Genomic DNA, 15,182 nt, shown 5'->3' on the forward strand with positions numbered 1-15,182 from the left:
GTCAAGGTCAGATGATATCTGCCAAAAAACATATACATCTTATAGTCATTCCATACATCAAATATAGTTGACCTATTTCTTATAGTACTTGAAACAGACCAAAACACAACACGAGTGCACACGCTGAAATGTCTCGCCTTCTTCACTAACTATTGCTATTATGTTGATAGTCCTAAATGAAAAGCTTTACTACAACTATCACATTAACAGAACATGAACCAAGAAAATGAGATCAAGGTCAGATAAATCAAACGAGAAATACATGTCAACCTTACAATCATTCAATACACTAAATATAGTTGACTTATTGCTTATAGGTTCTAAGAAACAGACTTAACTAATAAAACTAAACATTGACCATGAAAATGAGATCAAGGTAAGATGAACGATGACATGCAGACATGTAAACCTTTCAATCAGTCTATTCATTAAATATAGTTGACCTATTGCTTATAGTGTCTAAGAAACAAACTTAACCATGAAAACTTAATATTGACCAATGAACCACCAAAATGAGGTCAAGGTCAGATGATACCTGCCAGACAGACATATACAACTTACAATCCTTACATACAACATCTGTAGTTGACTTATTGCATATAGTTTAAGAAAAACAGACCAAAACACAAAAATTTAACACTAAGTAATGAACCGTGAAAATGAGGTTAAGGTCAAATAAAGGCTGCGAGACTGACATGTACATCATAAAGTATTTCCATACACAAAATATAGTTGACCTATTGTATATAGTATTAGAAAAAAGAGCAAAACTTAAAAATTTCACTTTGACCACTGAACCATGAAAATGAGGTCAAGGTCAGATGACACCTGCCAATTGGACATGCACACCTTACAATGTTTCCTTTAACGTAAATACATAAATGTTCCTCTATGTAATTGTCATTATTTCGCGGTAAATGCAGCTTTGTTGACGTTTTCTGACGTCTACAATACGATGTCGTCAAGGTTTATCAGAGTAAGTATTGTTTATTATGCTATATTAACATCTACGTTTATTTGTTTGTTGAACATTATTTTGTAAACATCCGTAGGTAAAATTGTTTTTTGTAATTTTTCTGCCAAAATTTTATTTCATTTCATCTTCAGAATTGTCAGTCGAAAGAAAACAATGTTCCATTTCCATATTATAATATATCGCGAATTACAATGATTACACTTTCCTTCGTGTAACCTTATTCTCTTAGTTTCCAATGTACATTGTACGAGTGCATTTGTACTAAAATAAGCAAAACGACGGTGACACATATGAACTAGGATCTGATTACCCACCGGATCATCTGAGATCACCGCAAGTTTTGATGGGGTTCGTGATGATCAGTCTTTGATTTTCTATGTTGTATTTTGTGTACTTTTATGTATCTGTTGGTCCCTTTCTATTTTGGCCATGGCGTTGTCAGTTTACTTTTGACTTATGAGTTTGAATATGCTTTTGATAGCTTTTGTTTCTTTCGGATATTATTTTGTAAGCTTAGCAGTTGAGCTTGCGTTTTACACAAAGCAAAGTTGTATTCAATTTTTGTTTTCATTAAACAATAGCTTCCAATTTTGATTAATGTTGTTTCGTTTTGTTAAAATGCTCAACAGGACTTGCATTGGAAATGAAGGCTGCATTTCAAGTTAATGGTTTAATGATTTTATATTTTATTAATGTTCTGTTAAATCGTCAGAAAATACGGTTAATCATGCATTCGATCTCCCTTTTAAAGACATCTTTGGCCTATTATAGGGTCATGGTGAAATTACTAATAATATATATCTTAGTCTTATTGAGAACCTTTTTGAAAACAGGTTTAAACCTATGACAAAGGTGGATTGGATGCGTACAGATTTAAATTATTTTAAAGGAAAATTACTTAAAATGGCCTCATTTTCTGAAATAGCTATCAGGCACATCTGGTAAGTTTAATGTGGTTTTCTTATTTTTTTTTTTTTTCATTTATTGTAGTAGTATAGCTTGAAAAAAGGTGTTATTCTTAAATTAGTATAAAATTCAATCAATTATACATGCTTAAAAAAAAAGTGTGAAATGCAACAACTGCCGTTACACATTTTATTGATTCTATAGCTACAATTGCTGACTCTGCGTCTTTTATAATGTGCGAAGGATTGCGTAAATATACAATTGTGATTAATGCATCATAATTAACAAAATAAATTTCAATAAAACAATAAAATCCGATATAGTGAAAGTGCAAGCATTTAGGCAACTCATGATCTGTTTAATATATACAATATTGTAACGCAAACCGAGCGGTCGGGCCTTAGTGTTAAACTATTAAAGTTTGTCCTTTTGATGTGTTGCTATAAGGATGTTTTTGTAAAAATGTATGACATAATATATATGATATAAAAGTTAAGACTGGTGACTCTTCTCTGGTAGCGTGGTACTCCGGTTTCGTGGTACTATGGTTATCTTTTGTACACTCTGGTAAGGTTGGTTACTCTGGTAAGGTGAGGATTTGGATAAAAAGGGGTATATCGGTAAATACATTTTTTGGCCTGTGAAAGTGTCTGTGTGTTTTGTATGTAACTCTCCGTATTTATGTTGTGGGAATAACAGACTCGTTAAATAAAAATCAATTTATATTAACTTTAATATGCATTAAAAATCAACAACACAGATAAATAATAAATAACTTAACAATATTACAGCCTTAAAGATAAATATATTATTAACTTCCTAACGTGAATTTAAAAAAATGGATAGCGGAAAAATATACCCAGAAAATTTACTAATTGTTGTTTGGCAAATGATTAATCAAATTCAGGCCAAAAAATAAGGTTTCTCTGGAGAAGTAGTCTCTAAATGTCACTTGTAAAGGAATTAACAAACCAACATTATACGAACGTCGTCTCCACGGACATTGCAATAGTGTTTGCAGTATGGTTACTATATACTTGGTCTGGTGAATGGTAACTATACATTAATCAAAATGCTACTTTTTGTATATTTTGATGCAGGATGCAGGATGGTTAACTTTTTTGGATCAAGTGTATTAGGCTAGAAGTTATACATTTTATATAGAAAATAAGAAATCAACCCTCTCGGACAAAGTTGACCTACCGTGGATTTAAAGATTCTGTATGATGGGCTTCAACAGAATAGGCAAATCCATGTATGGTCATTTGATCATATAGTTGGTCAAGTGTTTATGTGTGTATTCATTCGTGGATTTCACAGTTTAGGCTTGAGCGTTCCTGATATGATAAAGGAACACTTCGTTTGTATTGTTTGGTGAAAAAAAAATGCGTTTGCCCTAGTTATAAGGTGACTATAAATATTTATTTCTATCTCGATATGACCTATCATGTATATTTTTTGTCTACAGAAATTATTCATGACTTCAGCGATTTTATGTGGTATATGCCAGTATGGGGATACTATCAAGGATGCAAGGCAATGGTGTACAAATTGTGAAGAAGGACTTTGTGAAGACTGTGAAAAACTTCATAGATCTACCAAAAATCATTTCCATTATTGATTTTCAACGAATTAAAGATGTGGTTGTAAGCCAAGAATGCAAGCAACATGGAAAACATTACGATCTATACTGTACTACACACGACACTGTTCTATGTATCGCCTGTGTCGATCACCATAAATCCTGTTCTCAAGTCATTCCACTGATCGAAGCTTCTGCACATGCCAAACAATTCGCCGCCCTTGCCGATTTAGAAGATACGATAAATTGGGCGCTTGAAGATACAAAAACAAATATCAAAGCTATGAAGTTATCTGCTGAAGCATTCGATACACAAGAGGAAAATATTAAGAAATACAAAAAGGAAATGCGCGAAAAATTGAATCAACGTTTACATGATATGGAGCAGAAACTTACAGTAGATCTTTCAACAAAATCTGAGTGTTGTAAAACTGCATACGCAAATATAATAAAGCAATTAATTTTAGCAGACAACAAGTTAGCAAAGTTAAAAAAGGACACAGAAAGCCTGAAACAAATTGCGTCGGATGAATAATATTTCTTGGAACGCATGAAATAGGCAACGTGGTTAAAAAAGAGATTTATTCCTTAAAGACCATATCTAGTATTGAAAAAGCATATGAAATAAACATGGAACTCGATGCTTGTATTTCATTGTTTTTAAACAAAGTTAGTCAACTAGGCAGCATATCAATTAAAAAAAATGCCAATTTGCAGTTTTAGGAACCAAAATCAAATCAAGCCCAAATGCAAATTTCTGTGCCACTTATGCAAGAACTCCAAATTAAACAAACGTTTAAATTAGAAAATGCTAACTTGAAGATGATCGTGACCGGTTGTAGTATGGTACCAAACGGAGATATGGTTATTGCCGATAGTTTTGGTTTTATCATTTTACTGACATTTAATGACGCTGATAAAGATGCAAAGCGCATCAAAACTAGAAGTCCTTATGATTTAACAATGATAGACCCCGATCATATTGCTGTTACATATGGATTTCATAGTAATACGTTGGATGTTATAAAGGTTAGTACAGGCGTTGTTGAAAAGAAGATCAAAACAAAGGGATTTGCTAAGAAAGACCTGTTTATGCAAAAGTGTTACGGAATATCTTACTGGAACGATAAACTTTATATGATGGCTGAAAAAGTTGGAATAGTCGTTCTCGATATATCAGGTAAAGCTTTGGACACCCTGACAATAGATATGGAAAACAGTCGAAACATTGTCGTCTTTAAAGACAGGAGATACTATACATGCTATACCAACAGAAATAAGAACACAATTCACTGCCTGAATACCGTAGGTGAGGAAATGTGGGTTTATCAAGATATATCTATTGTCAAACCTATTGGTTTAGCTGAAGCTAGCAACCTTGATGTGTTTGTATCAGGTATTCAAATCTAACAATGTAATACTTATAACACGCGACGGAAAGGATAGCAAGGTCTTATTGCAACAAGAAGATAATCTAGTAGAACCAAAAGCTATAGATTGGAATAGAGAAAGGAGATAATTATTAGTATGCAATGAAAACAACCAATACGTTGCACTTTATGAAGTAATATAGCGTATCTGAAACAATAAATGCGTTTTTGAACATTGTGTTCTTTATCTCAAGATTTTTTTTTATTAAATTGCGCTTAAATAAGCTTCTCTGTCAACAATTGAAAGCCGAATCGAATTACAAAACAAAAAGTTGGAACACTATTGAAGAAAGAGAAATTGAAGACAAGTATTGTTTATAACGATTGATAACGCTTTATAAACAAATGTTTTCTATTTTATGGAATTTTGTGAAGTAATTAAAAAAGAGTTTATTTTAATCATAGAAAATAAAGAAATGTATTCCTATATTCATTGTAACAAATGAATATTGTGTTTTAATACATGTTTTATTTAATATAAGAGAATAGTTATCTTTGTTTGTTTTATACAAAAGACCACTGATTTTGTGAATTTAATGCAATTACAGTATGGAGACTTGATACATGTTCTAGTTTTTCAGTTTGATTAATGGAATAATTATCACATTTGTAGTCCTAATAAAATAACCGATAAATAATATCTCGAAAGTGATAGAGGACCGTTTTGCTTGAATTTTGCACGAGATACTAGGGTGAAATATTATTCCCTTAAATATAAGTTTTTAAACCATACATAGGAAAATATGTAATTTCCTCAATACGGTTATTTTAAGGTATGTAATATTCATTCACATGCGTCTGGTTTCACAAATCATTAATCTAGTATCTTTGGTGAGGTTTTTTGCCATCTTTTGTGAATAGCTATTTTGGTTTGGTACATAACAATAAATACAAGAAACACTGTTAACAGCTATAACTTTCGAAAGTATGATCACAATACGCTTATTTGCATATATTCTCATGAAAAAACTGTGAAAAACAATGACAAAACATCAAAAATGACTTACAAGAAGTGCTAATGTGACATGGATGGACGTACAGACGGACGAGACGACTGATGAATTCAATTTAATTTCAAGATCAATATCAATTCTTCTACATTCAGGTCCGTACGCTCATCAGAGATTCATATTGGTTAACAAGCAAATCACTGCCACTACCCAGTTAAAGCCTCTTCCGAACATTTGAAAGTCCCTACTAGGTAATGGTTACCAAAATTACACCAAAAAAAATTTAAATTCCGTTTTATCTCCGCATCTAGTAAGTGTTCTACTACTGATATATCAGTGCTTTTGACTACCTCCCTTACTACTATCAAAGAACTTGTTATTAACTTTTGTAATAAAGCTTATGAAAATAATGGTATTAATTATTTTTGGAGTGTTAAAAATTCTTTAGAGGTTTTAGAGAAAATACCTGCTTTTGATGGTCCTTTTAATTCTGTTGACAGTTATGATTTTTTTCTACTCTCTACACTACACTTCCACATAATCTAATCAAGAAAAAGTTTTCATATTTAATAGAATGGTCTTTTGAAAAATCTCATTTGCAAATTTTTTTGCTGTAACTCGTTTAAGCCTTTTTCTGTAACGAAAAAGGAAAGTATGCTAGATACATTTACTGGAAATGTGAAAATATGATTGAAGCTTTAAATTTTCTCCTAGATAACATATATGTACGTTTCGGCGATAAAGTGTATCGACAGGGAGTAGGTATTTCTATGGGCACTAAATGTGCCCCTTTAATAGCAGATTTATTCCTGTATTGCTATGAATCTCAGTTTATGACCAAAATTAGTAAAGACACGTCATTGTTACATTTGGTTAATACATTCAACAATTACCTACCGTTATCTGGATGATATTTCTTCGTTAAATAATCCAGAGTTCTCTAAATATACTACCGAAATTACACAAAAGAACTTACTTTAACTAAATCTAACATAAACAGCAGTAGTTGTCCTTTTATAGATTTAGACATTTCAATTTCTAAAGAGAAACTCCATACTAAAATTTACGACAAAAGAGACAATTTTTCATACCCTATTGTTATTTTTTTTTTAGACGATGATGTCCCTTTGGCTCCATCATACGGTGTTTATATATATCCCAACTCGTTCGGTATGCCCGTGTGTGTAGTGATATCATAGATTTTAACGAACGTAATCAATGCATTACTAGTAAATCATTAAGTCAGGGATTTCGTTACCATAAATTACTTAAAACTTTTTACTAAATTCTTTCATAGATACAAAGATTTGATTAGTAAATTTGGCTGTACCTGTAGAAAACTTATTAAAAATGGTATTTCACATCCTAAATTTTAAGGTAATACTGTACTAAAAGCGCGGAAATCGCTATGTGATCCGTGTAAACTCATCGAACCTTTACACAAACTGATTAATAATGTTGTAATTAGATCTTTGAATATAGTTTACATTGGCACTAATATCGATTTTGTCATCAGCAAATTAAAACATAACTAAATTTGTGGTTTTTTTTTCAAACGGGATGTATAGAGACACACACACGTTTATTTTTATCTATAAAGATGTAAACTCCTAACTATCCTACTCCCTGTCGATACATTTATTTTTGGCATTGCACTTGTCATGTCATCTTTAACTGATCATGACGTTAAAATACTAAATCCCTGGGATGTTTTTAGTTGATTTTAGTCTCTGTTGCATGATTTATTATTATTAATTGTTCTGGCTTTTAACTAGCTGTCAGTAACTGCGAGTACTCTCAAATCGAACCTTCTGTTGATATATTTGTAATGCTTTTTTTTTGTTATTTGATGTTAACATGTATCTGGTCAATATACCAGCTTTGATTGTTTGGAATTACTACAAATTGTCACTTCTTCATACTATAAACATCAAAATTATTTCCTTTCTCCTTAAATACTGTTTTGAAACCTGTACATGAAGAACACGAAGTTTTATTGAGCACCAATCATATAGTTTTATTGTTGATATTCACCCCACATGTACCACGTTTTAGATTAGTTTAATTGACATACAAGAAATTTTTTGGTATTTTATAGACAGAAGAAGTATACTTAACAACAAAATTATTTTCATTTACCTGTGTATAATATGACGTAATATTTTTTAAAGTTGAGGTTTTTCTAAAATTGTTTAACATTTCACAGTGGTTTAATACATTTATTTTAATTATTCATCCCTTATTTCTATTAACTATGTATTTACATTGTATCACATATCAAATGTATCCGTTAATTGTGTGTTAATTTGTGTAACTACGTTTTTTGATTGATTTAAGTCATTCCAATTGATATTTTATAGTGTCACTGTGTATCTTCGCCACCGGAAATTGGGAACTAACGAAGCGGAGAGAAAAGAAAAAATAAATAAACAAGTCTAGAATTCCTTTATTTAGACCATTTCTAGCGGTTTGATGAGGGTATCGCTTCTGAAACGATTTACTGATATATAAAGCTATAATTTTTTTATACCAACATGTAGCAAACAAATACAAAATTTTGTGTTGTACTCCAAAACGGTGCACTCAGTACCAGAAAAGTTTGAGGTCAATCGCCCTTCGTCGCCCCGTTTGCATGCGCATGCATGATACTCAATTGTTTTTTTCATTTTTTACAGACACATAATTAGATTATGATAGTATGACTTCATATTTACTGAAATTCGCTATCAAAAAGATATTTTCAAATGAATATGACCAAAATAGTGTTTGTTTATTGTACGGCATTTTGTATCACGTAGTACGGCAAATTGCAAAATAACAACTTGTGTTCTGTACGGCGTCTAGTAATTATTTTGTAATGTTAAGATTATATTATTCACTATAGGGGTAAATTCAGTAAAAAAATCTCCTATTGACTTTAATGCTAATCTATGTCTTGATTTAAATTAATACCTGATTTACCTTTGGAAATTAGAAAATTTCATATATCATTCATGAAAGTACAATTGTATCTTTTGCAACAATAAAAACATAGGGTCATGTGGCATTTTTTGGGCATTCACATGACCTTGTTTACAAACACTGAAGATTCGCACTTAATTCCTCCACTGATCTCCATTACTTTTCAACCCTGTAGTAAAAAAAAATAGTACATTCAGCATTTACTTTTTATTTTTTTTTTCAACTCTATTTATCAAAATATTTATTACAAACATTATCTACCAACCAGAAGAGCACATGACTTCAGTTTTATACAGAAAGCTCTACCCCAAATGGGCGGTCACTGATGAAGTTTATTTATTTACTGAATTTACCCTTATATAGATAACAACAAGGAGTGATATGATGTACATATCAATGCGTTACCAGCTTATAAATATACGAAATAAACTACATACTAGCTAAAAAAATCATATTTGCTGTTAATCTGATACGGAAGTCATCATTGAGTACCTTTATTGGAAGTGGTGTCATGGAAGACATAAACGCTTTCTTTGATCTTATCCTAAATACATTCGTATGTATTTTATTACTAATAACCGTTGATTATTTTTGCTGCAAGGAAAACTCTCGAAAATACAACACCTACCAATGATATTTAATGTTTTTTCCCCAAATACATTGTTTTGATTTTACAATTTCTTGAAAAAGTGAAATATAAACAAGTCATTGTTTAGAAGGAAAGTGAAAAAAATACTTTGTTTCCATTGCTTTTTAGGGGAAAATAAATAATACATTGCGTTTCAAACTAATATTCTAGTTTGTATAAGTTATCGAAAAATAACCTTTTTTATTTATTTAAGGGAGCTACCATTTGATTTTTATGGGGAATAGGATGAAAAATTCTGTCCTGCATTTTTAAGTTGTTATCTTTGTCCAGCTTTTTTTATTATTCACTCTACTCGGTCCTGCCTACTTTTATTAGTTTATCCTGATTTTTTTTTACCGAAATTGTGATTCTGTCTATTTTTTTGTCTCATCACATGCTCATCATGTCCTGTTTTTTTTCAAATTTCATTCATACTTTAAATTACCAATATATATTAGTTTAAACATATTTATTTATAGTGGATTGGGAAACAAGTTATTACAACTTACATTAATACCGTTCCACTTTGCTGGTGCGAGTGCATCTTTATATTCTACATAGTTTGAAATGAAATTTTATATAGTCGGTAGGATTTTGTTTTTTAATATTTTTGACCGGTTCGAGTTGGTGTTACATTTTACAAAGTCTTTACAAATTATTTGCCATACAAGTACATTATTTCCTCCCAAGTTGTCTAACATATATCTCGATGTGTCCCGTCGTGGTCTTGATGTTTGAATTGTATAGTGTGATTGTTTAAGCACAGTTCATGTTTGATTTCATTTCAAGAGTTCTTTTCTTGATATAAGACCATGGCTTTATTCCTCAATTCACAGTTGTGTCGTGATTGTCAATTTGCAGTTGATTGGGGCGTCTTAAAATTGCTGTGAGGTGAGAATAATTTTTCCGTTTTGAAGGTTTCGCTGTGGCTTTGAGATGAAGAACAGCAATGAAAGCACATTTCCATTGCTTTTTGTGTGATTTGCTGTGTGTATACATTTTGTACTGATTTTGTGTTATTGGTGGAAACCACAATAACTTTCTATTCTATTACAGATATTTTTTTTCAAATTGGTGGAGAAATAAAAGATCGTCGTTAATGCTGTTTCGCTTGAATTAAAATGTGTTGATGGCGAGGTAGTGTGAGGGATTGATTTCGCCCGAGTTCCCTTTTTGTATTTCTTTTCACGAATAAAATGTTGAATACATGTATTTCTAAATTCAACTTTTATATTGTGTCAAATGACATGATACAATTCAATACTAGTAAGTCCTATAGATCTGGTTTTACCTTAAAAATAAACATTTACACTTCAAAAAATATGAAAATAATGAAATCTTAAATAGCGTTGTATCACTTTTAACATATTTTATTAAAACCATATTTTCTTAATTTGTTGATTGGAAGTTATTACTTGTCAAAATGTATACAGAATAAACAATGTATAAAGGACATCTCTAAGAATTTTTATAACTTTTATAGATCACTTATACTATAGTATGATCATTTCTTTTTTCTACGGAATCGAAAGTAATATTGCTGAACCTGTTGAAACAGACATGACAGGGATATGTCCTGCCTTCGTGCGATTTTAGAAGAAAGGGGACTACAACTTCATTTCGTATTTGGGAGGGATTAAAAATAATAACTTGGCCTGGAAAGAGTTGAAAATAAAAAATTTGCAACACAAAATGCAGAAAACAATTGTCTACAGAAATGGAAGAAAAAAAATGTGTGAAAAAATAATGAGTAGCAAAGGAGGAAAATTAATATTCAACCCGGATAAAATCCTCCTGATTATCCAGTTAAAAGTAGGAGATGTGGTATGATTGCCATTGAGACAACTGTTGAGCAAAGTTCAAATGAAGAGATTGTAAGGAATTATAGGCAACGGTAAGGTCTTCATCATAAAAAAAAACAATATACCGTATAGTCGGCTATTAAGAGCAATTGACTACATAACATTACATCGCATATCTGACATAAAATGTGATGTAATCACAGGCACTTGTCTCAGAAAAAAATTCCTATATACCTTAATATAACAATAATATAATATGAATATATATTAAGGTATATAGGAAAAAAAATTTTCTGAGACATGTATTTTTCATGATGATAATGGTTTAATAGGACCGCATTCCAAATATTGTGTATGATACATGTACCATGATCTACAATGCCGTAAGGCGAATTATATTTATAGTTATTGCTAGTTTTATTATATGTATATGCGTCCTTTTCAAAAAATAATATTATAAGTCTAGAAAAGGACGGCATAAACATATAATAAAACTAGCAAGTTACCATACAGTTGGAAAACAAGTTACTGTACTGTAAATATGTGAACAGTAGCAAGTTGCCGTACCCTAGGCTGGATTCATTTTTACTAATATTCTTAAGAAGACGTCTTTTTGAAAGCAAATTTCAGTAAATATGATGTCATACAATCATAATCAAAAGATTTGTCAGGAACAAAAATGAAAATCATTTGAGTATTTTACCAACGGTGGGACGGAAGGCGATTGGCCTCGAAATTTTCTGGTACTAAGTGCACCGTTTTTCAATATAACACAAAATCTTGTATTTGTTGGCTACTTGTACATATAAAGAATTAAAGCTTAATATATCAGTAAATCGTTTCAGAAGCGATTTACTCATCAAACCGCTAATATTTGTGAAAATTAAAGGAATTCTAGACTTGTTTATTTATTTTTTCCTAATTCTCCGCTTCGTTAGTACCCAATTTCCGGTGGCGATAATACACAGTGAGTGTGTCTTTTTATGTTGTGATGTTATACTATTGTTTCAGAAAAGGGAGTAGGTTTGGTACCATTAAAACGTTTAATCCCGCTGCAATTGTTTGCACCTGTCCTAAGTCAGGAATCTGTATTTCAGTAGTTGTCGTCTGTTTTATGTGGTTCCTAAGTGTTTCTCGTTTCTCGTTTTTTATATAGATTAGACCGTTGGTTTTCCCGTTTGAATGGTTTTACACTAGTAATTTTAGGGTCCCTTTATAGCTTGCTGTTCGATGTGAGTCTAGGCTCCGTGTTGAAGACCGTACATTGACCTATAATGGTTTACTTTTATGATTGTGACTTGGATGGAGGGTTGTCTCATTGGCACTTATACCACATCTTCCTATATCAAAGTACTATAATAAAGATTATTTATCAGAAGCCTAATACTAAAGGCAAATTCTAAGGCCTTTATTAAAGTAAACCGAACTGTTTTGGTAAATAATTGTTACTTTTTTTTAGCTGACCTAGCCCAAAGGGCAAATAGAGCTTTTCTCATCACTTGGCGTCTGTCGTCCGTCGTCGTCTGATGACTTTTACAAAAATCTTCTTCTCTGAAATAACTGGATCAAATTCAACAAAACTTGGCCACAATCATCTTTTGGGTATCTAGTTTTAAAAAAAGTGTTCAATGACCCGTCCCAACTTCCAAGATGGTTGTCATTGCTAAAAAAAGAACATAATGGTAAAATGTCGATGTTGGCTTATATCTCTGAACCCAAAGCATTTAGAGCAAATCTGATAGGGGTAAAATTGTTCATCAGGTCAAGATCTATCTGCTCTCAAATTTTCAGAAAAAACATACTACTCTTAGTTGGGTTGCTGCCCCTGAAATGGAAATTTTAAGGAAATTTTGCAATTTTTTGTTATTATCTTGAAAATTATTATAAATAGTATTAAACTGTAAACAGCAATAATATTCCGCAAAGTAAGATCTACAAATAAGTCAAACATGACCAAAATGGTCAATTGATCCCTTATGGAGTTATTGCCCACAATAGTCAATTTTTAATATTTTTTTGTAAATTTTTGTAATCTTTTACACAAATCTTCTTCTCTGAAACTACTGAGACAAATCTAACCAAACTTGGTCACTATCAACATTAGAGTATTTAGTTTAAAAAAAGTGTCTGATGTCCAGGCCTGCCAACCAATGTGGCCAAAAATAGATCATAGGGGTAACATTTATGTTTTGTCTATTATTTTTTTAACCGTTATAAATAGAGAAAATCTGAAAGGAGTAAAAATGTTCGGAATAATAAGCTCTACCACTTGTCAAATATGTTAGACAAATTCTTTTAAGAGTAATTGCCCGTAAAAATACTTTTTTTACTATATGCCTGATATGATAAATAAGCACTTTAAATCACAAAAATGAGCAAGAACTAAAAAAGATAGAGAGAAACTTAACAGACTAAAAGATCAATAATACAAGATCGACAAAATGGAGATTTTTGTCATGAAGAAGTCTATTCTCGTCTACAATGTTCGAGAGTGTCCTTTGTTTGATATGCACATAGACCAAGGTGAACGAAACATGCTTTTTAGAGCCTCTAGTTATTTTGTACAAACGTTATAAACAAATCATGTGTACATGTATTCAAAGAACCATTTGACTGTAAGTAAAAAACGTCAGCTACAATGACCAGTTTTAATTGTGATAAACGGGCGTTTACTTCAGATTTCACAACTTTATTTTTACATGCACTTAAAAGTAAAGGGGAGTTTACTATTTATTTCACAAGTGTGTTTTACGTGCACTTTAAAATAAACGCGCGTTTACTTTTCGCGTTATTTTAAACTGATTGTGTAAATTATAAAATAAACTTCGTGTACATTTATACATTTTAAAAGTTAAAACGACTTTTATTTTAATATATTACGAATGTGTGTTTAAAACCGTAACAATTCAAAAACACCCTTAATTTGATATATATTAACTTTTATTAATTGCAATTTAGTTCAGATAACTTTAAATAACGGATTTTCTATATTTTTTTCTTCAAAAGTTACATGTACAAATATCGACGCACAAAAATATTTCCATTCTGACGGAAACGTCGTAGAATTATGATTTTCCGCGTGTCGCAGTATAGAGGAAAATTATTGTACTAACGTTCCGTCTGAATAATCATGTGATTAACCACATGTTTACATGAACAAGTAATAAATGAGCGGGAAATAATCCCGTGGAGTAATCACTCTCTACCAAACACTGATACAGTCAAGTTTTTTTTTGGTCATATGTCATATCTTAAAGTATACTGTTCAAGTATGATTCCGGAAACGGTCTTTCGAGCAAAGGGTTTGGACACAGGTTTCCGACATTTGTCGGTTTTTCCTGGCCGGCGGGAACGTTAAAGATGGAGAAATTTTGATGATTTATTATTAATTACAACACAGTAATTTATGTTTTATGGTTATGTCACACATGCTGTTATATTTCAAATGCTATCATGTTTATATATTCGTAATAAATCCGGTGTCCTCTAGATTACGTTGGGCAGTCGGCAAATATATATTTGTTTATTGTATTAATATTATGTATTATAGTGAGATTCATGGTATAAATTGCAATGAGATTACATCAATAAAGTGTGTACATGCATTTAAATCCTTTCTCGAAACTTATCTGACCGTATCAACTCATCAACTTCAATAATGTATTTGCCAGATCTTCTTAATCCTATCCTCTCCCGAATGTAAACTGAAAGTCGTGTAGGTTTTACAGTTCCAGGATTAATATCTATGTTTTACTTAAATACTATGATTTATTTTTAATTACTAGTAATTAAAGAGGTGTAATATCATTAACTGTTATCGTCAATATGTCAATTGAAAATGTTAGGTCAGATACGATGACAATCTGCGCTAATCACGTTTACTAAACACAGTAAACTTGCGTTTACTTTTTACAAAAATAGAAGTCGCACCTTTTTTTTTTACATTA

At 31.3% G+C, this 15,182-nt stretch overlaps 1 protein-coding gene across 1 annotated transcript; it reads left to right on the forward strand.

Moving 5' to 3' along the window:
• The first annotated feature begins 3,393 nt into the window (after window positions 1-3,393).
• On the forward strand, window positions 3,394-4,318 carry LOC127700098 (zinc-binding protein A33-like). Its single transcript, XM_052203560.1, has one exon. The coding sequence runs from the start codon at window positions 3,412-3,414 to the stop codon at window positions 3,997-3,999; it is 588 nt and encodes a 195-aa protein (XP_052059520.1). The 5' UTR covers window positions 3,394-3,411; the 3' UTR covers window positions 4,000-4,318.
• The last annotated feature ends 10,864 nt before the right edge of the window (window positions 4,319-15,182 follow it).

Source organism: Mytilus californianus, unplaced genomic scaffold (assembly GCF_021869535.1).
Source record: "Mytilus californianus isolate M0D057914Y unplaced genomic scaffold, xbMytCali1.0.p SCAF_48, whole genome shotgun sequence".
Classification (NCBI taxonomy): Eukaryota; Metazoa; Mollusca; class Bivalvia; order Mytilida; family Mytilidae; genus Mytilus; species Mytilus californianus.